General features: G+C 42.9%; 1 protein-coding gene across 5 annotated transcripts in view; it reads right to left on the bottom strand.

Annotated features, from left to right (window-relative positions):
• Positions 1-1,084: 1,084 nt before the first annotated feature.
• The window catches only part of PIDD1 (p53-induced death domain protein 1), a 51,106-nt gene continuing 28,121 nt past the window's right edge, over positions 1,085-24,069 (bottom strand). For 3 of the 5 annotated variants that reach the window (XM_030201264.1, XM_030201266.1, XM_030201265.1), the window contains exons 10-16: positions 11,451-11,586; positions 8,829-8,979; positions 8,481-8,604; positions 8,215-8,333; positions 7,919-8,026; positions 5,128-5,330; positions 1,085-1,900 (exon numbers count right to left, since the gene is read on the bottom strand). In XM_030201264.1, the coding sequence (XP_030057124.1) occupies positions 1,663-1,900; positions 5,128-5,330; positions 7,919-8,026; positions 8,215-8,333; positions 8,481-8,604; positions 8,829-8,979; positions 11,451-11,586 (1,079 nt within the window). In that variant the 3' untranslated portion in view covers positions 1,085-1,662. Of the gene's footprint in view, positions 1,901-5,127; positions 5,331-7,896; positions 8,027-8,214; positions 8,334-8,480; positions 8,605-8,828; positions 8,980-11,450; positions 11,587-24,069 lie in introns of those variants that run through there. The other 2 variants (XM_030201267.1, XM_030201268.1) reach the window with 2 other exon arrangements.

The following is a 24,069-nucleotide window of genomic DNA, read 5'->3' as shown; positions in this document are numbered from 1 at the left end:
CCCGTTTACAAAAGCTTGCTAGCGTAATTAGCGCGCGCTAACCATGTAGATGTGAATATTATGGGCATCTACATGGTCAGCATGCACCAAAACTGCTGGCGCGCACCTTTGTAAACAGGGCCCCAAATTATTCAAAGTTGTCAAAACAGCAGAGGACTATGAGGAACTGCAGAAATATTCTAAGAGACTGAGAATCTAATTTTTTTATTTATTGATTGGGATTTATTAACCACCTTTATGAAGAGATTCACCCAGGTGGTGTACAGCATGAGGACGTCCCGGCGAAGGGGGCGGGGAAACCCTTATTATCATGATACACCTAATAAGTATGCAATTAGAACATTCAACTAAAGATATGATGATGCTAAAGATTTTCTACAATATGGCTTACCATATAGCTGAGGGACTAAGAGCAGATATATGATGGGAAGTGTGGTACACAGTCAAGTGGGATAATTTGGTGGTTAGCAAAACTCAAGGCAAGTTCTTTGTACAGTTAAGCAAGACGTAAGGAACTAGTCTAAGTTACAGTGGCAAATGGAATTTAATACAGACAAGTGCAAAGTGATGCATATAAGGAAAATAATCCCAATTACAGGTACAAAACACTGGGTTCTGAATTATGAGTCACCATCCAAGAAAAAGGTCTTGGAGTCATTGTGGACTGCATGTTGTCAGCCCAGTGGATCATGGATATAGTGGCACTAGAGAAGGTTCACAGAAGGGTGCACACATCATAAATGGGATGGATCACCTCCCTCATGAAGAAAGGCTAAACAGGTTATGGCTCTTCAATTTAGAGAAGAGATGACAGAGGGAATATGATAGAAGTTTATAAAATCATGAGTGTGTGGAAAGATTAAATAGGGAACTGTTGTTTAACCTTTCAAACACTTAAAAAAAAAAAAAAAAAAGGACACTCCATGAAACTAATGAACCACAGATTAAAAACAAATCAAAAAGTATTTTTTCATGTATCTTAAAATGAAGCTATGGAACTTGTTGCCAGATGATGTGGTTATTGGCTGACATAGGTTTGGACAAGTTCCTGAAGGAAAGTCCATGAAGACTTGGGAAAGCCATTACTTATCCTTTAAAAAAAAAGCTATGAGAAACTGTATTTACTTTTTGGGATCTTCAAGGTACTTGTGATCTGCACTGGCCACTTTTAGATGTCAATTGCTGGACCATTGACCAGCAGGGCTCTTCTTATGCATATCTATATCTCATCATTATACCTGGGTTATAGCTGAACCATTTCCAACTGGCAGATTTATTACCCCCTGCTATGTATGAGCTCACTCCAGAACAGAACATTACCATACCTGTCTGAGAACCTCTCCAAGTGACCTTGTCTCCCCCTGGCTATGGATAAGACCCCTTTCAAAAGGTCACAGTATTACCAACTAAGTATGTATGAGACCTCTTCCAGCAGGCCTCATTACCACCCGACTGTATATACAATAACACCCATCCAGCGGGTCCTATTATTATCTCCAGTTAAGTATGAGACCCTGTCAGCGGGTCCCATTATACCTGATTACGTATTAAACCTCTCCAGAAGGATGCATTACTATCCTATGATTTGGAATAGCCTCTTCTGAGCTAGCTGTTTTATTAGTTCATGGCTCAGCAAGAGCTCCCTGCCAGCAGGTTGTTTTATTACTCTATGGCTATTGCTGAGTCCTCGTTGCTGCTTTCCCGGTCCAATCCTAGCCTGCGAATGGACGCGTTGTACTTCTGCTTCCCCAGCTGGATAATAGTTTGAATCTCATCAGCAATGTCCTGCCGACCACTCTCCTCCATGGCTGTGATAAGCTTCTGCACACAGTCTTGGTTATCTGCATTCTGCGTGGCCCAAGAGAAAAGCATCTCCTGGATCTGTCTGTCCAAGTCCTCCCTGTGAGACACATACCATTGTAGCATGAGTGAATGTCAAGCAGTTAAGCACCTGGTAATAGTCAGCTCTGAGCTGTAAGAGCACTGAGCTGCATAACACAAAAGACACAACACTGTCAGCCTGCACCAAGATGTGTGACACACTGCACAGCACTGTCAGCCTGCACTTAGCTGCAGTATGCACATGGCACCATCAACTGACATTTAGCTGACCCATCTGAAATTGATTCCAAGGTCATCATTAGTGAAACAGGAAAGAGAATCTGGTAGTTATGGGGGAAAAGCATGAAAGATTTATATTACTAATGAAAAAAATGAATACAATAGATACAGGCAACAATTTGAAAAAGCAACCACTGAAAGCATCTTGAAAGTATTCTGTGTTTTTTTTGATGATTAATAGTTTTATCAAATACTTTTATAATTCAAAAATACAAAAGAAGATTTTGCTAAAAACTGTTTGATTATTAAGGAAGAGCAAAAACTGGAATAATTAAAATAAACATAGTAACATACATAGTAAGTAACGGCAGATAAAGACCTGAATGGTCCATCCAGTCTGCCCAACAGTCACATTCATTATCAATTCAAGATTTAAATCAACAATGAATGTGATATTATTTACTTAGCAAAGCGAGTGCTGGGCAGACTTCTATAGTCTGTGCTCCGTTCGTGGCTGGACAGATTTGGATGGGCTGGAGTGGGACTTCAATAACAACTTCAGAAGTTTTAGAACAAGGACAGTGCTGGGCAGACTACTATGGTCTATGCCCTGAAAATGGCAAGAACAAATCAAGATCAGGTATACAAATAAAGTATCACATCATACCTTTATGTTATGAGTTTCTTGTTGGGCAGACTGGATGGACTGTACAGGTCTTTATCTGCTGTCATCTACTATGTTACTTGATCATGGTCTTTCTTTGGTGTTTCTGAAACATAGACATAGAAGTACGCCCAGCTCTGTCCTTATGTTCCAAATACTGGAGTTGCCGTCACGGCCCACTCCAGCCTAATCGAATCAGTCTTGTCATTTGCAGGACAAAGACCATAAAAGTCTGCTTGGCATTGTCCTCACATTCCAAACCACTGGAGTTTCTGGTGTTGGGACATCCTGACAATGTACCACCCCCTCATACAAAAAATGTATTTGACAAACTGCTCAAGCTGGACAGGCTTCTCTTCCTGGAGAAGCACCATGGTTGGCTGCTGAGGGAGTATGTAGGAATGGAGTGGATATTGTGTCGTTCACAGAATAAAGTGTTTATAAACAGTTTGAAAATCTGAAACTGGACAAAGCTATGGGGCCGGATGGGATACATCCTAGAATAGTGAGGGAGAATCCTGGTGGGGGTCCTCTTAAGGATTTATTTAATAGATCTTTAGAACCGGGAGAAGTTCCTCAGGACTGAAGATGTGATGTGGTCCCTCTTCACTAAAGCAGAGACATGGAAGAAGTGAGAAACTACAGCCCGGTAAGCATCACGTCGGTGGTAGGAAAGGATAGTTAACTTTCTAGATGCCAACGGATTACAGAATCTGAGAAAACATGGCTTTACCAAAGGAAAATCCTGCCAATGAATCTTACTGACTTCTTCGACTGGGTGACCAAAGAACTGAATGAAAGACAGGCGCTAGATGTAATCTACTTCGGTTTCAGCAAAGTCTTTGATACGGTCCCTCTCAGAAGATGCGTGAATAAGCTGAGAGGACTGAACTTGGGATCCAAACTGGTGAACTGGATTGGAGATGGGGGAGGTTCCGTGGGACTGGATTACAGCAGATGTGGTTCTTCTTCACAAAAGTGGTGGCAGAGAAGAAGCTGGAAACTACAAGCCGGTAAGCCTCACTTCGGTCATTGGAAAAGTAATGGAAGCGATGCCAAAGGAAAAGACAGTGAATTTCCTGGAATCCAATAAGATCCAACACAACATGGTTTTACCAAAAGTAAATCGTGCCAAACAAATTTGATTGAATTGTTTGACTGAGTGACCAGAGAATTGGCTCGAGGATGTGCGCTAGGTGTATCTACTTAGAAAACCCTTTGACAAGGTTCCTCATAGGAGGCTCTTGAATAAACTTAACAGGCTGAAATTAGGACCCAAAGTGGTGAACTGGATTAGGAACTGGTTGACAAGACACCATAGAGTGGTGGTTAATGGAATTCAATAGAAGGAATGAAAGGTGAGTAGTGGAGTGCCTCAAGGATCTGTGCTGGGGCCTATTTTGTTCAATATATTTGCGAGCAACATTGCCAAAGGGTTAGAAGGTAAGGTTTGCCTTTTTGCGGATGATTCAAGATTTGTAATGGAGTGGACACCCTGGAGGGAGTGGAAAACATGAAAAAGGATCGAGGACCGAGTTTGCCCACCCCTACTCTACATTAACAGGGTTAGTAAGAAAGTCTCACTGATTTTACATACTTCTTTACTGCACAACAAAATACACCAAGAAGTCAGGGTCTTTCATTACATGAAAGAAAAAATATTGCTTTCCTTTTCTTTACCCTCACCCCCCCCCCCCCCCAGCAATTACTCCGCAATTTATAGTTTATTAATACTTGAAATACCGCCCCATCTGAGGTATCTAAGTGGTTTACAATACAATTTAAATAGCATAATTTATAGGACAGCATACAACCACATTCAAAAGTCCATTCATTCAAAACCAGAATCCAGGGCTGTAGCCCCAAAAGCTTGTAGGAAAAAAAATGAGTTTTCAACTTAATCTTAAAATTCTTAAAAGATGCCTCTGCTCAGATATCTATGGGCAGTAGATCCCACAGTGTAGGGACATACAAAATATAGGCGCTCTCTCGTGTCATCACCAGTCGAGCTAAGGAAGAGGCAGGTATAGATAAATTATGAGCATTAGAGGAGTGCATGGCTTTCCCCAGAATATAGGGCTGTGTCTTAACTGCAAGTAAGGGAGGAGTCTTAGCATAAAATGCTTTATGAGTCAGTGTTAAGTTTAAATATCACCCTCTACTCAATAGGAAGTCAATAATACACAAGAAAAGGGTGTAATATAATCCCCTTTTTGGATCTCTGCCAATAGTCTAATCCTGCATTCTGTAATGCCTTTAGGTGATGTATCAGATATCGATTCACCCCCCGCATACAACATATTCCCATAATCCTGCTAAACCCTGCCTGAGCCTCTCCTCAGCAGTTTTCATGCCTGCCCTAGTCTTCTTAGCATCATGGCACAGAGACCCTCTTCACTTACTTGTTGTTGTAGCTAATTTTCTCTATGTGCTGGAAGGTCAGCCCTAGGTTCAGCCCAATGCTCCGCCAGTCTACACCAATACGCCGGGCAATAGACAGCAGGTTGGCCTCTGTCAAATAGCCAGTCTCAGCATTACCTAGATTCAGTGGGGGGAAGGAGTGACATTTCCTGTTCTGATGCTCACTCACAGCAGATTTCAGTTTCTGGTAACAAGAAAAGAAAACATCTTTGAACATCCTGGCAGGACCCAGTGTGGGCTTCAGGTCTCAGCTATATCAAACTATGTGCCTTCACAGCTGCCCAACAAAAGAATCCTGTGAGGGAGAGAATTTGTGTGTAACTTTTGTTGAAGAACAAGGCGCACTACAAAAATCTAGGACCATATCTAAGCACTACAAAGATTTAAGCTAATCTTTGTTCAATTTAAGCTCTTACAGGAACTGGTGAAAGTGTTTGAAGTGAGGCAACAAGCAGCACTTTCTGGCAGAGATAAATACAAAAATTATGTTTTGTTAAAATTACAGTATGGACTAATCTTATAAAAGGCATCTAAAGTGAGAAGGACGACACATATTTTGCAATTTTCTTATCAAGACACACAGGTGAATAAATGACTTTATAAAACAGTGTATACATTCAAGACATGAACATTATGCTTGTTCAAGTGTGTAGATGTTATCACATCTCTCTATATAAAAGGCAACACCAACGTTCTATGAAGCCTGCAGCCGGAAGTGTGAAGGGGGCGAGATATCCGGTTTCCCTATGAGTGTCTGCCCCGCCCTCTCTGTAACACAGTCAGTGAAGGAAAACAGCAGAGCACGAAATCAAATCGCTGGCTCTGTAACAGTGAAGGACTCAGAGGGGGGAGGGGAGAGAGGCCAGAGGGCAGGGACACACACACTCCCACATGCACACAGAAGAAAACATTGCTAGCCCCCGTTTCATTTGCATCAGAAACGGGGCTTTTTTACTAGTACTTTATAAAATACACATGTGCCCATGCTCTGCTGCTCCAATGCACATCTATTGCAAAAGTACACACCAGCTTGTACATTTAGACATGACAATCTTATACTATCACATCTGAGCACTTAACAGTGTTTTAAGTGCAAAAATGATTTACAAAATTATCCTCTGTGTGTGATGAGATGTCCTTCTTGTGATGCAATATCTGTGCAGGATACTTTTAGCAAAATTTGCATACATAAAAGTGGACCAGATTTAGTAAATGGTGCTCAAATTTGGGTGCTAGAAAGAAATCGGCACCCAGCACTATTCTACATAGGGCATTCCGAGTTGAGCATCCTTTATAGAATAGTGTGTACCGCCAATTCCTGTGCCCAATTTGAACTTGCATCCATGGTATTCTATAACACAAGTGCAAATTTCTGGAACATCCCTGACCAGACCATGGCCACACCCCCTTTTGGATTACACGCTATGGGATTTGGATGCACAGTTTTATAGAACAGCATGTAGCAAGATGCGCACACAAATCCAAATTGATGCCAATTAACTTCAATAACTGATCGTTAGCGCCAAATTGATATTAATTGGCTCTACCCAATTTAGCTGTACGTGCATCTCGGAATCCCAAATTTGGGTGCACAAATTTAAGCGCCCTTTACAGAATCCACGGGAAATTATCTATCTGAAAACTGCCTTCCCTCAAGATAATACGACAGCATATAAAGACCTATATGATACTGGTAGTGCTGTTATAACTGTGGTCCTGGAATTACATACTTATTGAATTGGCCATTTGATAAGCATATAAAGACCAGCATGGCCCATCAAGTCTGCTCAGAAAGGTGGCCAGGGTTGTACTATGCAGGCTACTCCCCCTTTGTCTTCAGGGTGGTAACTGATGCCCGATACATCCTACTCTCCTTTAAGGAATACAAAGAATTTACAAAAAGATGGCATTAAGTGTGAACATTATGTTTTGCTGTGAGTGGAAATGCTCTGTACTTTTATTTCATTTTCATGCCATATAGGAAACCTGTGTTTACCCATGCTTTTTTGAATTTCATCATCATTTTCAATGCGCACATTTCAGGCATCTACCACCTTCTCAGTGTAAAAGGCAAGAGACAGTTTGAAATGTCTATTCTTTCAAAGCTAGGCAGAGGGGGAGAGAAAGGTTTTTTTTTTTTGGGGGGGGGGGGGGGTTGTTTTTTTGGTCTTGGTTAGAAGACAGTGCACTACACCACAATGTAGATACACAGCATAATTTAACTATGTAAATAAAGTCTGGAGAACAAATATTAGGTAGCCAGACAATTGAGATATTAAGAATAAAAACCAGAAAGGACGTAGCAGTCTTGTGGCTGTGGTTCATGTCCTTGAAGGACAGCACATGGATGGGAATGTTGCAAGCAGACTGTGTATCAATACGCAGAAACCAGACCACCTCCTGCTGAAGTGATGGCTGAATCACTAGGAGGCAAAGTACCACTACATGAATACTTTTGAAAATTTGTTGACATGATTACAGAAATGTCCACAAAATCATATAAGTGAATATAGCATTCAAAATCTACACATACTGATATGCACCTACACATGCAGACAAGTAGGCACATACCCAGATACACAGTCACACAAGCAGAAAGAATATGGAGGGCAAGAGGGTATGTTAAGCTCAAACATAGCAGTTACATATAGATAGAAAGTTCCTTCAGATACATGTGCATAGCTACATGCAGACATTTGCAAAGAGCAGGCATCCACTAAGTACCAATGTCAAAGGTGTAACTAGGATACCTGGGGATGAAAATAAACATACAGGAAGTTTGATTGGCAAGGTTGCTAGCCAATGGGAATCAGGCCCTTTTCTCTTCCTTGTGACATCTTCAGGTATGGATTCTGGCATGGCTCCCCGATAAAAAGAGACCTTAAAAAATTAAATAAAATGATACACAAATTTAGAACGCAATTGTATTTTTTCCTTTGCCACTGTTTGCCTGGATCACCCAGTGCACAGTGAAGCCTACATCATGCTTGGGAATAAAATGGAGTAATCAGTAGGGTGATGAATGGGAAGAAAAAACAGAAAGCCAAGTGAAGGGATATATAACTTACCTGTCCCTTCACAGCCTGTTCTTTCCTATTCACATCAGTTGTCACATAAATTTCTTTTTGGTTCTTCATATGAGAGTAGAAGATGAATGAGATTCTGCCATCTACACAATCAGGCCGATCTGAGGTGTATCAGGTGAGTTAAAGCATTAGGAGCAGCCCTTATGTATTCCCCCATATACATACATACCCAACACACTATCCCAAGTCCAACACAAATATTCATGTGTCCCGGAATGTAACTAATAAAACCAACTCGTACATATTACCTGTATCAATGTCTAGTCCTTGCTCAAAGGCTGCAAAAAATTGTTCTCCTTCCAACATTTCCACAAGGTCTGAGGGTTCAGGGCCTTGGTACCGGTCCAGAAGCCTCTTCAGAACAGAGTCTACCTGCAGACCATAATAAGCACAGTCATCCCTTAAAGGCAATGCCTCGGCTTCCTACTTGACCCCTCTCCATAGACTGCACCCTCAGTTCCCCATCCCTGTTTTCCAGAAGTATTGACTTCAGGTCCCATAGGGACCCTCCAGAAGTGGTCACTCTTAGTTATGATGTAACCACTCTTCCTTTCCCCTGCTTTATATGACACCCCATCCCCCAGCTTGTAACACACCTTGTGTTTGGGGACACATTGCAGCAGGACTTGCTCAGGATCTCTCTTTCTCTGGAGAGCCAAAAAATTGACATGATACATGCGCAGTCGTTCATAGACCTTTTTAGCAATGCCACCTACATATTTTTTGGTAGTGTACCAGAGCCAGTACCTATGAGAGAAAAGGGAACAGATTGATGTAAACAATGCAAACACGACCCATATAATGTACCATGAGATGACTCTTGGGATAGATGAGAAGTTATTTCCCCACAATGTACATGAGAGGGTTGAGAAAAGGAGGTCCTCTCAGCTTATAAACCCAAAAAGGGATGTGCCTCATCTGTCTCCAAGACTGAAAGGCAGGAGATACAGGACACAAATTTTAAAGAATACTAGCAGCTGCAGGATGAGACAGCTGATACTATCATATCTTTGAGGTCAGTACTTTAATATAAATTTATCAGTCACCTTTTTAACCAAAGGCAATGTACAACGGTAAAATAAAAACATATACATAGGTCAAAGATCCAAAACTATGGGGTTGCGGGTTTACACGTATACACTGCACATTTATGTCCTGTAAAGCATACACTTCCTCTTTTAGCAATTTCTGAATACGATGCTGAGAAAATGTGTGTGAACCCCTAAGATGAACTATATTTTAGCATAATTTATACTCAAAGCATGACTATATCCTAATCTAAATCCTGACAAAAGTGAAAGATAACCCTACTATATAAATAACTCTGAAAAAATTATATATTTTGATCATTCAACAAAAGGATTCAACAATAAGTATCCATGTGTGTGTGCCTTTCATTCACTAAATGGTGGCACCTCCTTGAGCAGCAATAACTTCACATAATGTTTCCTGTAACTGTTAGTCCATTTCTAGCATTGCCCTTAAGGACTTTTGGCCCATTTTTCCATACAGAACCATTTCAGTTCTGAGACATTTGAGAGCTTCCTTGCATGAACAACTCACTTCAGGTCTTGCCATAATATTCAATAGGGTTTAGGCCAGGACCTTTGACTAGGCCAATCCAAAATAGAAAATATATTCTTCTTTAGCCATTCTGTGGTAGATTTAGAATGTTTCGGATTGTTGACTTGTTTCATGACCCATTTTCAACTCACGGACGGATGGTCTGACATTTTGTTCTAAAATTTTATGAAACAAATCACAAAGTGCAATTAATGGGGTTTCTCCATAGACAGTAGGGTTATGCAGTCACACTCCATGATGCATAGGAAAAGGGAATGGGACTTGATATACCACCTTTCTGTGCTTACAATCAAAGCGGTTCACATATTATATACAGGTACTTATTTTGTATCTAGGGCAATAGAGGGTTCAGTGACTTGCTCAGAGTCACAAGGAACTGCAGTGGGACACAAACCCAGGTCACCCCAGTTGCGGCAGATGGTCAGCCGCAGGCGCTCTCTCTGATGCGCATTCCGTGAACTTCATACATTCATCTATTTTTCAAGTGATGGGACCTACTCTATGGAATGCTTTGTCTGCTGATTTGAGTAAATTGGAGTCTTATCTTAATTTTAGAAAACAGCTCGAGACCCTGGGGCTGGCGTTCTCTCTGATGTGCAATAAACTACTCCCGCCGTTCCCGCGTGCGGCATGAGGCAATGCTGCCCGATCGGGAGCCACTCCCAGCATCTCTTGCGTGCCGTACACGTCGCGTTTCCAGACTGTCTTCCACGCCCAATCCTCTCACCTGCTCCTCTTGTCTGCCACATTCTTGGCAGAATAACTGCTTCTGTGTAAAGTCACTGTACTCTTCATCTTTTTCCATGTGGATGAATGGAGCTCCAAATGTTTAGAAACAGTCATTTAATCCTGTCCAGACAGATAAGAATCTGATCTTGGAATGATGAATTCCCACTAACTTTTATAGTAAAGACCAAGCCCAAATCTGGAAGTATCTGATGCTAATTAGCCAATTCATTGCGATAAGGAAACTAGAGGTTCACGTAATATTCTACACACTGATTCTGAATTAGTCCTATTGTTTCTGCCTTGTACACTATAAACTACTGTCTCTCAAAAAACACAGAATTATTTCATCTCTGATCTTTTTTGTGCATTAGAAGACAAGGGTATTACAGTAAGAACTTGTAATTCTTATTATGATATTTGCATTTCAAACTTTTTCTCAGCTTTATAAGGTCTAGAAGAGCTTATCTTCAGAGGTACAGGGGACAATTAAGAACGAGTTTTCTTTGGGTTCCAAACATACCAGGGGGGCTTGTTTTCAAAGCACTCAGACTTACAAAGTTCCACGGGTTCCTATGGAACTGTGTAAGTCAAAGTGCTTTGAAAATACGCCTCCAGGTTTAGCACATTCTATTAGAAAAGGAATTTTTCTCGTTTGCTGCATACTCCAGGGAGGGTTTTGACAAAGCTGAAACACTTACAAATGTACGAGTTCTTACTATGCTTCCCTCTTTTCTGCTAGCATTACCACAAGCACTCTTATTGCAATTTTCCTCATTAGTACACATTCCTTTCAGAACCGATAAATGTTTGGCCACCTGTAGGAACTGTCTTTTCCAAATGGCTATTTCCAAGTGTTATACTTCTGTGGCAACTTCTCAATACAAACAGTAGAACCAGATGCTCACCAGGAGAAGTGCTGGACCTCAAAGCAGGCATAGATGTGGCTGACCTCCAGCAAAACTTGATCTGTGATGTCACTCCAGGTCTCAGCAAGTGGGTCCCCATGAAGGAGATGCAGCCGGGAGCGTTCCAGGCTCTGGCCTATGACCGAAAAAGACAGAGAAATGAGGCAACAAAATGAGGCAACAACTAATAAGTATTATATTATTAAAGGCAGGAACCAAATGTAGATAGCAGAGTTGCTAGTTAGGCATGAGAATTGCTTGGTAACTTGCCTGCTTGGTGTGAAGCTGGCACACCTCACACATCACCTAGATAGGATTTTAGATGGTGCTGGGGAAGACCGGCTGTCTTGGTACATGTGGTAACCAACAACATAGAAAGGTGTGGGAAAGGGAAAGGGGAATTCCATATAATATATATAAAATAGAAATTTATTTTATCAGGACGTCTCCCCTCTTTTAAATATTAATCCCCTCCCAATATGAAGATAAGAAAGCAGAGCTGACTGGAGAAACACAACTTAGAAGAGTGCTGGTACCCATAATGTAGCATATGAGCATCCCCACCCCATGAACCACCTACTGACTGGAAGGTGGGGGTGGGAGAATTGCATGCAGAGCTCCCCCAGGACAATTTACCTCAAAAACTACATGGTACTGGTGACAAGACTGAAAATGGCACTAGTCTAGTAAACTTAAGAAGTGAGACACTGTTCCCGTACAAACTACTCAAGCTGTGGAACTGCACCACTGCTGTGAAAATGACCAAATTACAATAATTAGGTTAATTTAATAAAAGTGGACTATGCTTCCAGGACTGCGGGAGAATGGCACCACCTAAGTCTCCTGTCTGTAAAATTTCACAGATTGCGCTTACAGTCCTTTAATGGTATGCACCACTGGGGTATCACTGGAGAAATGATCCATCAATTACCTCAAAACATGTGAGCTTCACTGTTATGCCAACCCAATCTCTTGGTCCACATCCACATGGCGAGAAGTCCTCTTAGAGAGAAATATAGACTTCTCTTTTTTCTTTTTTTAAAGAACAGCCAGGAGGGAGGTGGACTGTGAGGCCGATATTCAGACAATGGGAGTTAGCCAGGCTAACTCCTGCGGTCAGCGTTAAAACATGATATTCAATGTTGGGCCATCTCCAGTGACTGGCATTGAATATCTGATTTACTTTTGGCTGGTTTGACCAACGTTCAGCGCTAGCCTGTCAAAGTCAAAATGGGCAAAGATAGGGCTGCCTTGCACACAGTCAAATATGGCTGCTAAAGTTAAGCGGTGGTGTGCCAAAAATCAGCGGATAGCCAGTTTATATCGCGCGATATAATCAGCTAGCCGTTAACCGGCCATGTCCTGCCGAATATCGGCAGAAAGCTGGCTATATGCTGATCCTGTCCAGTTAAATGGCTTTGAATATCGGAGGGAGTGAGCCCACTAAGGACAGAGGGAAGCAAATTGCTTTTGGTTGTACCACAGAAAGGTAGTATGTCAAATTGCACTACTGGGCTGAATCCTGTGTTTTTGGGGCCTTCCTAGAACCCAGCATAGACTCTTGCTCCACCACTTGGATTAACACCGGCAGGCCTGCAACCTCTTCCCTCAGCTCAGTAATGGCAGAATTCCTGGCCAAAACTGGGAGTTCCAGGATTGTAGGCTTCTCTATTCTAACATCTGCGGTTGCCCACCACTGGTTGTGCTGCTCAAAGAAAGAGCCCTAGAGTTCTGTTACGCAGTAACATGGTAGATGACGGCAGATAAAGACCTGTATTGTCCATCCAGTCTGCCCAGCAAGATAAACTCATAGTATAAGGTATAATGTGATACTACATATGTATACTTGATCTCGATTTGTCCTTACCATTTTCAGGGAACAGACTGTAGAAGTCTGCCTGGCACTGGCCTTGTTCTCCAGCCACTGAAGTTGTCATCGAAGCCCCACTCCAGCCCATCCAAATCTGTCCAGCCTTGATCAGGGCAAAGACTGTAGAAGTCTGCCCAGCATTGGCTTGACCGCTAAGATTGATTGGTTCCATGACTTCTAGACAGAATTCCTTTTTGTGTTTATCCCATGCATTTTTGAATTCTGTTACTGTTTTTATTTCCACCACCTCCTGCAGGAGGGCATTCCAGGAATCTACCACCCTCTCTGTGAAGTACCTTATTTTTCGGACTATAAGACGCACTTTTTTCCTCCCAAATTTGGGAGGAAAATGGGGGGTGCGTCTTATAGTCCAAATGTAGCCTCCCTCCCTCCGTTACAGGCATCTCCCTCCCTCCCTCAATTACAGGCACCTCCCTCCCTCCGTTGGAATTTTAAAACTCCTCACCTCGTCGGTGTGACTCGCGGTAGCAGCAGCGCTTCAGCGTGCACGTCGCTCTTCACTCAGCCAGCCTTCTCTCTCTCAGCTCCCGCCCTTGTGTGCACACTCAAGACTGCAAAGCCATGCGTGATGTTGCCTGGACACCCAACTGGAGTCTGTCCAAAGATATGGCCTCTTCCCATTTCTTTTTTTCAAATTGAGGTTCAGACTCCTGTTCTGTGAAGCGGCGATTCAAGGTCCTCTCCCTCCCCCACCAAAAGACTGGGGAGGGGAATCAAGGCACAACCAGCAACCCCAAACCGAATTTAAGGTGGTAGGGAGGGACTTGGCAGAACCAGATGTAGTTTCTCTAGGCAAGGGACAGGCCCCAGCAGTAGCCCAGTCTTGCTGTTATAGCCCTCATCATCTTTATCTTTTTTTTTTGTAAATCAGAGGGAAAACAGAACCAGAATCCACCTAAGAGGACCAGTCCCTGAATGCATAGAATGCCTCACCTACCATGTGCTGGAGACTGAGAAATTCTGACTAGTGAATGACTGCACAGGATACTTAAACAATGATGTCACTAGTTAGTAGTTCTCAGGGCCTGAAGCATAAAGCTTACCATGCTGTTAATATTTGCTTTAGACTGGTTCTAGCCGCATCTCAAAAAAGATATAAAAGAATTGGAGAAGGTGCAGAGAAGGGTGACAAAAATGATAAAAGCGATAGAACGACTTCCCTATGAGGAAAGGCTAAGACAGTTAGGGCTCTTTTTACTCAGCATGTAGTTGGACTCTGGAACTCGTTACTGGAGAATGTAGTGACAGCAGTTGGCCTTTCGCAGTTTAAGGGGGGGTTTGGACAGATTCCGGAAGGAAAAGTCCATTGAACATTACTATGTTTCAACATTTTTTATTGATGGTTCAACCTTATAAACATCACAGGTAGATCTGGTATTATACAACTGAAAATAACACCGCATATCTGTGTATTTGCAACAATAACAGCCATAAACAACCATTTTTATCATTTTCACCCTCCTTTCCCACAGGCCCGACTCCCTAGATTCAAAACATTAAATATAACACAGCTGTACCGGTAGAGATCAACCGTTGTGCATTGATGATGGTCACCTGAAACAAACTCCTTCTTATATCTTTAATACATCCATATCAATCATATATATTCCTGTAAAAATCACCACCCGCACATCCATCCAATTCGGCCCTGATAGGCTAGTCTCCAAGGGCTTGGTGCTCTGATAGCCCTCCAAGACCTTTCCCATTCTTTATTATTACCTCTGCGCTTTGGCCAGAGCATTGAACATTACTAAATATATATATATATATATATATATATATTTTTTTTTTTTTTTTTTTTTTTTTTTGGGGGGTGGGGGGGGGGGGGGGGGGCGGGTTAGGGTTCCTGGGTTCCTGAAGCCTAGATTGGCCGCTGTCGGAGACAGGATGCTGGGCTTGATGGACCCTTGGTCTTTTCCCAGTATGGCAGTGCTTATGCTTATGACATACTACTGGCGAGCTATTGATCCACCTGGCTAGCTCCAGGACTCAATGGAGGAGAGAAAAAGACTACATCACCCAGCAGCCCCGGCGCAAGCCCTGGTACAGAGATTACCTTCCCCAGCAGGCCACAGGGGAGAACTCTGACAAGGCAAGGGAAGGGCTCCTGGAGGGTAATCAAGTGAACGAGGAGCAGCTGAAAAGTGGGTGGGACGAGGAACCCATGGAATGGCAAGAGGCTGAGGAGAGGGAGAGAGGGGAGAGCCCAGAGGAACCGATGGACCTCACAGCCTGGGCTCATTCCTTAGGGAAAAAGCTGAAAAAGCAGCAGGTGAACTCGTGGTATGGCAGCTGGGCTGCAAGGGGAAAGAGAAAGGGTCATGAGGGAGGAGGGTCAGTGTATTGAGAGAATGACCCAAGAAAGGGTGGGACCTTTTTTCTCCCCAAAGCGAGTTCAGGCTGTTTTTTACGGTATGTTAAAGAGTGCTGTTTGAAGAGGGGTTAACAACTCCCCCTGTGTAAACTGCTCACAGTGGGAGGAAGCTGTTGTGGGAAAGTGTTTGCTCAAGCCTGAAGAAGTGGTTTATTGGGAACTGTTTATTGGGATTGTTTGCCAAAGCACCGGGAAGAAATCTGGAGCAGTGGCTTTCTTTTTTCTGTGTGTTTTTTTGACTGCCCTTCACAGACACGCTCCCCCTTTTCAAAGGAGAGGGGGAGAAGGAGAGCACGGGCCTGTAGACTGCTTAAGGTGGAACAAACTGAGTTCTGGAAGCAGGGGAGGGGAGTGTTCTGTCCTGCTGTGCTGTGACCCCGAAAGGAGAAACAGTGGGATTGTGGGGTTTTTTTTGCCTGCTTTAATTCTGAACTGCTGGACTGTGAATCCCAAGAGAATAAAAATACCTTACTGATTTTGCTTTCTGGAGTTTGGATTGCTTTAAGCCCTGCCCTGTGAACTGCAGTGGGCTAGGAGGCTGAGACAGGTATCCTGACTCTTAGCCGGAGTGGCCAGGGCAGAGGCAAGATCCTGAGGACCCCGGGAGGAGGGATGGATCTTTCACAGATATTTGGGCATTTTGCTGCTGGAAAATCCTAGGTCTCTCTATCGTGCTAACATTCCGCCCTTTTGCAGCAAACTACACAATTAACTGTTTGGAATAAACTACTTTTATCATTGTGTGGTCCGCATGATCCACGGTGGCTCTATGCTCTTAGTCATATCCCAATTTGGGTGACAAAACCTGGATTTTTGGATATTGCATTGAGAATTAACGAAGTTTTGCTAGAAAGGGAAAAAAATCCCAAGATTAAACTAGATTTGTTTGATAATTGGCTTGGAGGTGGGTGTTCCAAATACACAGAACTATAACTTAGCATGTCTTTTACGACATCTCATTGATCGGGCGAGGGGGTCTTCAGGTTCTCCAGCAATCTCTACCAGCATTTCCAGCCAAGGAAATGTTTCCTAGGATTGTACTGACGTCACCCGGATGACTCTCGATGAACAGAGCTAGCTCTGCCTCCTGGTGATGTTATCAGGAGCGCGGGGTGAAGAGCGAGAACCAGATGCTGTGTGCCGGAGGGGTTGCACCGACGCAGTCACGCTGACAAAGGAGCTCCTCGGGGCGCTCTTTTGAGCAGACTGTGGGTGAACTGTGGGTATACTTCAACTAGGTTGGAAAATTGTATATTTCATATGTGATTGAGTTTAAATTTATTTGACCATGTGTTAAGATTTCAATGATTCAAGGGCAGGGTCAGTATGGTCCCTTGAATCCTAGAGGGAGGAGACAATGGGAACATATAGAATCAATATCATTGCAGGGGGAACAGGCTATATTGTCAACTGGTGTGGGTATGATTGTTAGATCGTTGAAAAATAAAATTGATTTGGTTAGGGAATTAATCCATCAGCATAATCTAGATGTTCTGTGGATAACTGAATCTTGGATGTACTCTTCTAATATAGTTCTGGCAAATTTGTGTTGTTCTACATGTTTTAACTGGGCATGGTGTAGGAGTATTTCCCTGTGTGTCTCACCTTGCTGGTCTTGGCCTGTATAATCCTATGACATCAAAATGAAGGCTGTAAACTCTGGCCTGCACAGCAGTGATTTAGCTAATTCAGCTTTCTGGAAAATCACTAGCAAGTCATGTAACATCCAAGGACATGCTGTGGGCAACCCAGCCCCCCTTTATCTCCCGGAGAAGCTGACGGCTCCAGCAAGGCGGGTGAGAAACAGAAAATGCATACCAACCAAAATGTAACAACTTGAAGGTCAAGAACAACGGACTGTTCTTGCCATGCAGTGAGCCGAGGAAGATCCAGATTGGTCCCGGCTGATCACCTGTGCATCAGGGACTCAGCAGAGCGGGAACAAGGAGAAGGGAGTTAGTTGGAAGCCTGGGAAGAAGGTGGAGGTGGAAAGAAGACCAGTGAGACCTAATAAGGTCCACCAACTGATGAACTGTGTATCTGGAGGAAAGTACCGTGTGGTTCAGCTACCTGCAAGGAGTGACCTGTGCCCTCCCTGTCTGCTGCAGAGTTCCAGTCCTAGCTCTGACTAAGACTCGCTGCAATCTCAGCTTGAGTCTGTGAAGTGTCCCGTGCATTCCCGGAAGACGACCCTGAGGTCAGCCTGGTGAGAAACACGGTGATTTACTTCCTATTAGTCTGGGGCTAGTTAGTGGTAATTACCTAAGCAGAAGGCTGGGGACGTCATACTTGTGATCAGGAGGAGCTGCTAATAACTGTACTACCTCGTAACATAGTGTGACTAATCAGTGGTGTAATTTTATCTGGTAACCAGTAAGAATTAGTGTTTAGTAGTGTGACATACGAGTGTAATTTTTATCAGCCAATAATTTTGTATTCAGCCAAAGCTTTGCCAGAGTGTCTATATTTTGTATACATTACCTATATTTTCTTACCTGATATACTATAATAAATCTAATATATATATTCCAGCCTGTGTTCTCAGTTGCAGTTCTTTCTAACGGAAATATTTGGCTAAGTTCCAAGGTTCCCACCCCTAGGCCGAGTACAAGATAATTTGCTTGCAGATAGTTCTGCTTGGGGAACCTGGACACAGGTGATTTATTATCTGTGCCTATCCTACAATGGGGATGTAGAGATGGTAAGAGGTGGTGGAGTTTTTCTGGTTTTGAGCAGTGCCAATGTGTTATTAATGAAAGAGAAGGAATGTTCTTTTTGTTTAGTGTATCGGCCCCCTCACAATACTGTAGTGGGGATTGCTCTTATTAGCTCTTTTGGTATCCCTCCCCATGGAGTTGTCCAGTTTGATAGTGTTGGGTGATTTCAATGTTCCGGTATCTCCAGGGATGGATATACCCAACAAATTGAGTGATGCCCTTGTACTGCTATTTCTGGTGCAAGTTTCAAGTCAAGCAACCCATCAGTCAGGCCATGTATGGGGTTTGCTATTTTTGCATGCACGGTGGGCTGCCACAGTTAAGTCTTCTGTTATTCCAGTCCCGTGGTCTAACCACTTTTTAGTCCTATTTAGGATGTCATTAGGGAAATTGTTTCAGAAAGCCTGTTCATATGTTAAGACTATTAGACCATGGATTGAACCTGCTTCTTTATGGGAAATGTGGAATTTGTCTTTGGGAGAAATATTGAATTTGGGCAAAGAGGATGTTGTAAAGCACTGGAATGATACACTGACCTTAGCAGGTCCGAAGAGAGACGTGATTGTGAAGTCTGAGGGAAAGAATGCAATTTCCAGGGTACCCCTGGGGTTGAGGGCTGTGCGAAAAGAGCTTAGGTATGTTGAAAGGGAATGGCGTAAAACTAGAGATCTAGATATGAAAGATTCTTATTTGTTAAAGTTGTATGAATTTACAACTGCTGTTGCGAATGAGAGGGAATAATCAGCAGCAGATTATAGAATCGTTAAATCGTCCAAAAGAGTTGTTCTTTGTAGTGTGGTTTTGACTGATGACAAGGGGTTAGAGTGTTTGCAATCTCCTTTTTCACCCGATGCGCATTTGGATTTCTTGTTAAAAAATACAGCAAATAATTGGAACATTTTCTAGCAATGTGGGCACAGAATACGATCCAGTTGAGATGGGAGAGTGCTGGGGTGACTTTCTGGATGTAACTACTGCGCAGGTTAAAAAGTATTTGCAGAAACGTTGGCCAACTGGTGCAATAGGAGATGCTCTAATAAGAACTATGGGGGATGGCGTGCTGCCTTCAATCTCTTATATTGTGAATTTGCTTTTACACAAAGGTTTTGTTCCCAGGGAGTTAAAGATATCTACTGTAAGGCCAGTGATAAAGAACAGGAAGGTAGGGCATGATATGTTAGCAAATTATTGTCCTATTTCATCTATTCCTATGTTTGCTAAAGTATTAGATACTAATACCAAAAAATCCTACAGTCTCTGGTATAAAATGTACAATACTAAATATCCAACCAGGACACAAGTTGCCGAAACTCAAAAGTTGTTCAAACTCAAATGCACTGCAAAGGCTACCCACACTATATTTGTATATATTTCAAATTTATTTTATGTGAATACCCTCAGAATTTCCACTCATTGCTGCAAGTGATGATATCACTGCCTGGTGGTTCAGCACTTCGTTCATCGGGTAATTCTTTTTGTATATTTTGTGATGCTGATCAGGTGATGTTAATCCTCCATTCACCTGCTATAAAATGTAATATACGTATATATAAACAGTAGCCAATGCTGCTAATGTAATCAACGAATTCACATGCACTTATCTTGTAATCCGTGAAAGCTCCGTCTTGTGCGAGTCAAAAAATATTCTTCAATAGCCTCCCCCTATAAAGACACCTGCCCGCTGCCGGCGCTGACCATCCCCCCGTTGCTGGATCGCTCTTCAAAATGGCTGCCGAGACTTCCAGCGGCGGCCTCGCAATACTTCTGCTGAAGTCTCGGCAGCCATTTTGAAGAACGATCTGGCAGCGGGGGAGGGTCAGCACTGGCAGCAGGCAGGCAAGACTGGAGATCTTTCCTGCCATCCCTGAAGAATTCGCTGGACAACCTGGGTGGCTGGAGGGGGGGCAGGGGGAGAGGAGGGTCGCTGGACATGGGTGGCTGGAGGGGATTTCAATGCAGGGGACCCAACCAGGTGGCAGACGGAGGGGGGGAGCGGCGGCGACCTCGGGGGGGGGGGGGGGTGACCTTGGAAGAGGCGTGGCGGCGCTTCGTGCTATCATCATGCGGTTGGTCAGTGCTGCGTGTGACGTCAACCTGAGCTACAGAGCTTAGCAGATCAACTCCAAAGAAGCCACGAACACCGGCAGCAAGACTGTAATACAAGTTTATTTGGGTTTATCTGCCACCTGTACTAAATCTTTGCAGGTAGTTCAGAACTCGGCAGCTCGGTTATTGTTTGATTTGAAGTTTGAACAAGTATGCTTGGAAATAACTAGAACAGGAACTTTCTCAGTAACTGGACTACCAGAATGGAATACGCTGCCATGTGGACTTAAAAATGAGTGTTGTGCGCGATATTTAAGTGACAATTGAAAACACTTTTATTATGCTTAGTGCACTATGTGCCTGCTGGTCTTGATTCTTTGCCCATTTAGAGGACCTAGACATTGTACTTTTTAAAATCTTTTTAATTTTTTTTTTTTTGACTGTGTATTATGAAGAATTTATTATGACTTTTTATGTGATTTTATGTATGTATTTTTGTCTGCCGCCCTGGATAAGGGCAGGTTATAAGCAATAAATCTAATCCAATCTATTTCTACCTTTCCACTCCTATTTATTACATGCTACTAATGTTAAACTGACTATAGAGCTCAGGCACCATGCTTTTCCGAAATCAATGTGTGATATATAGCATATTCTTTTGACACTGCTCCATCAGGATTATACCCACACTGATTTTTTTTTCTTTTTGCCCCTTTTGGGAAACTTAGATTTTACACCTGGGCTGGACAATGCAGTATTCAGACATTGGACTTCTTTGGGTTTGGCATCCATGGCTGATCTTGTGACCCCAGGAGGTGAGCTGAAATCTTTTGCTGTATTACAACATAGCCATGGTATACAAAGTTCAGATGTATTTACTTATTTACAAGTCTCCACATTATGTCAATATGCTTTTGAAAGGTCCTTATTCTAGGGGCCTGACAGGTATCCTGGATGGCTTCTTTGCTCCCTCGGGTCAACTACAAAGTTCAGTCTCTGGCCTCTATAAAATTCTTGATAAGATATCCCCAAAGGACTATTTACTTATGTACTTATACTGAAATGGTATGAGGAACTTGGGGTTCGCCTGCAGGGAGACGACCTATTAACAGCTATAAAACAAATTCCATTCATGAAACACAGCACTATTCACAGGAGTATCAATTTCACATACTTACTAGATCATATTTTTCACAGAAACAAGACTTATGCTTGTTGTTACTTCTCCTCTGTGTTCTAAATGTGGTATACTTGACAATACTATACCTCATGCATTCTGGTTATGCTCATTGCTGCGAAGATACTGGAATAGATTGTTAAGCTTTCTAGAGACATTATTGGGGAAAATCAACGTCCCATCTCTGCTGGCCATTGTGTTTGGGAAAATGGAACATTGTAGACCGCTCACTCATTATGAACGCATTTTGGTTTATAAAGCATGTATAATTGGTAAAAAATGTTTATTGCAACACTGGGTTTTAGACCACCTACCAAACTTCTGGCACTGGAAAAATATGTTTCATAATTTAATGGTGACGGAAACTTGGGATGCTTGCTTAACTGTTAAATGTAGAAACATTTTTGGGCACTTTGGGGAGCTTATATACAATATCTACCACTTCGAGCACGAAGCTTAATACTTAATGAGTTGGACTTATAATTGGTGACAGTAGGACCTTCTCACGTTGCTGTCTTTATGATGCTGAAGAGAAAGGGGAGAATATGCTGGCGGGGGGAGGAGGGGGTTTTCGTTAAGAATGTCCTGATCCTTATTGTCAATCTGTGGAGAGCCATAAGAGCCCAGGCTCTCCACTTTCAGATGATCTCATGATATACATGATCTGCATAATTCTGTTTACACTGGTTGAATTTATTTGAAATTAGTAATACATTGACTTAATATGGTATAGAGGATGGGTGGGAGGGGGGAGTTAGAGAAGGGATTTTGAATGTTTTGTGGCTTAAATGTCTCTTTATTTGTTCAATAAAAATGTGTAAAGTAAAATTACCCAGGGATTTCGCCCTCTTCACTCTACTGAAACTGCACTTACTAAAGTCTCTAATGATCTGCTTCTGGCTAAATCCAGAGGTCTCTATTCCATCCTCATCCTTCTTGACCTTTCTGCTGCTTTTGACACCGTTGACCACACATTACTCCTTGATACACTGTCCTCGCTTGGATTCCAGGGCCCTGTTCTTTCCTGGTTCTCTTCCTACCTCTCACTCCGTACTTTCAGTGTTCACTCTGGTGGATCCTCTTCAACTTCCCTCCTGCTTTCAGTAGGTGTGCCTCAGGGTTCTGTCCTTGGACCATCCTTTTCTCCATCTATACTTCTTCCCTTGGTGCCCTGATCTCATCCCATGGTTTTCATTACCATCTTTACGCTGATGACTCTCAGATCTACATCTCCACCCCTGAAATCTCAACCTTAATCCAAGACAAAATCTCTGCCTGCTTGTCTGACATTGCTGCCTGGATGTCTCAACGCCATCTCAAATTAAACATGGCTAAAACTGAACTTCTCATTTTCCCCCCTAAACCCTCCTCCCCTCTTCCCCCATTCTCTCTCTCTGTTAATGGCTCTCATCCCTGTCTCCTCGGCTCGTAACCTTGGAGTCACCTTCGACTCTTCTCTCCTTCTCTGCTCATATTCAACAAATCGCCAAAACCTGTCACTTCTTTATCTTCAACATTAGCAAAATTCGCCCCTTCCTTTCTGAACATGCCACCAAAACCCTTATTCACACCCTTGTTACTTCTCGCTTGGACTATTGCAAATTACTTCTCACTGGTCTTCCGCTCAATCATCTTTCTCCTCTCCAATCTGTCCAGAATTCTGCAGCTCGACTTATTTTCCTCCAGAATCACTATGCCCACACTAGCCCACTTCTCAAGTCTCTTCACTGGCTCCCTGTCCGCTTCTGTATTCAGTTCAAACTTCTCTTACTGACCTTTAAATGCATCCACTCTATGACCCCTCATTACCTCTCCTCTCTCATTTCTCCCTACATTCCTCCCTGTGAACTCCACTCTCTGAGCAAGTCTCTCTTGTCGTCCCCCTTCTCCTCCACCGCTAACTCCAGACTTCGTTCTTTTTATCTTGCTGCACCTTATGCCTGGAACCGTCTTCCTGAGCCCATAAGTCTAGCTCCATCTCTACCTGTTTTTAAATCTATGCTGAAAGCTCACCTTTTCACTGCTGCCTTTGGGCTCCTAGCCGCTACTCATTTGCCCTCCTCCTCCCCTATTCCTCTTTACCCTGTAATTCCCTTGCCCGTAATGTCTTGTCTGTCTGTTTTACCTAGATTGTGAGCTCTTTGAGCAGGGACTATGTCAAATGTTCAGCGCTGCGTGCGTCTGGTAGCGCTATATAAATGCTATTAGTAGTAGTAGTAGTAGTAGTGTTTTATGTGCAAAAAAGGATTATTAAAACTACCTCTTTCTCCTGCAGACCTCTTCAATCTATAACCTCTTTCCCTCAAACATCCCCTTTCCTAAAGGCATATACTTACTAAAGCAGGAACTGGTCCAGAACCTCATGGTGGCGGTACCAGAAACAGCAGGGTGTTGGAAAAACATACAAGATGTCA

Source organism: Microcaecilia unicolor, chromosome 4, assembly GCF_901765095.1.
Source record: "Microcaecilia unicolor chromosome 4, aMicUni1.1, whole genome shotgun sequence".
NCBI classification, from domain to species: domain Eukaryota; kingdom Metazoa; phylum Chordata; class Amphibia; order Gymnophiona; family Siphonopidae; genus Microcaecilia; species Microcaecilia unicolor.
Note: the sequence above shows the minus strand (reverse complement) of the source record. Positions and strands in the feature narration are given on the sequence as shown.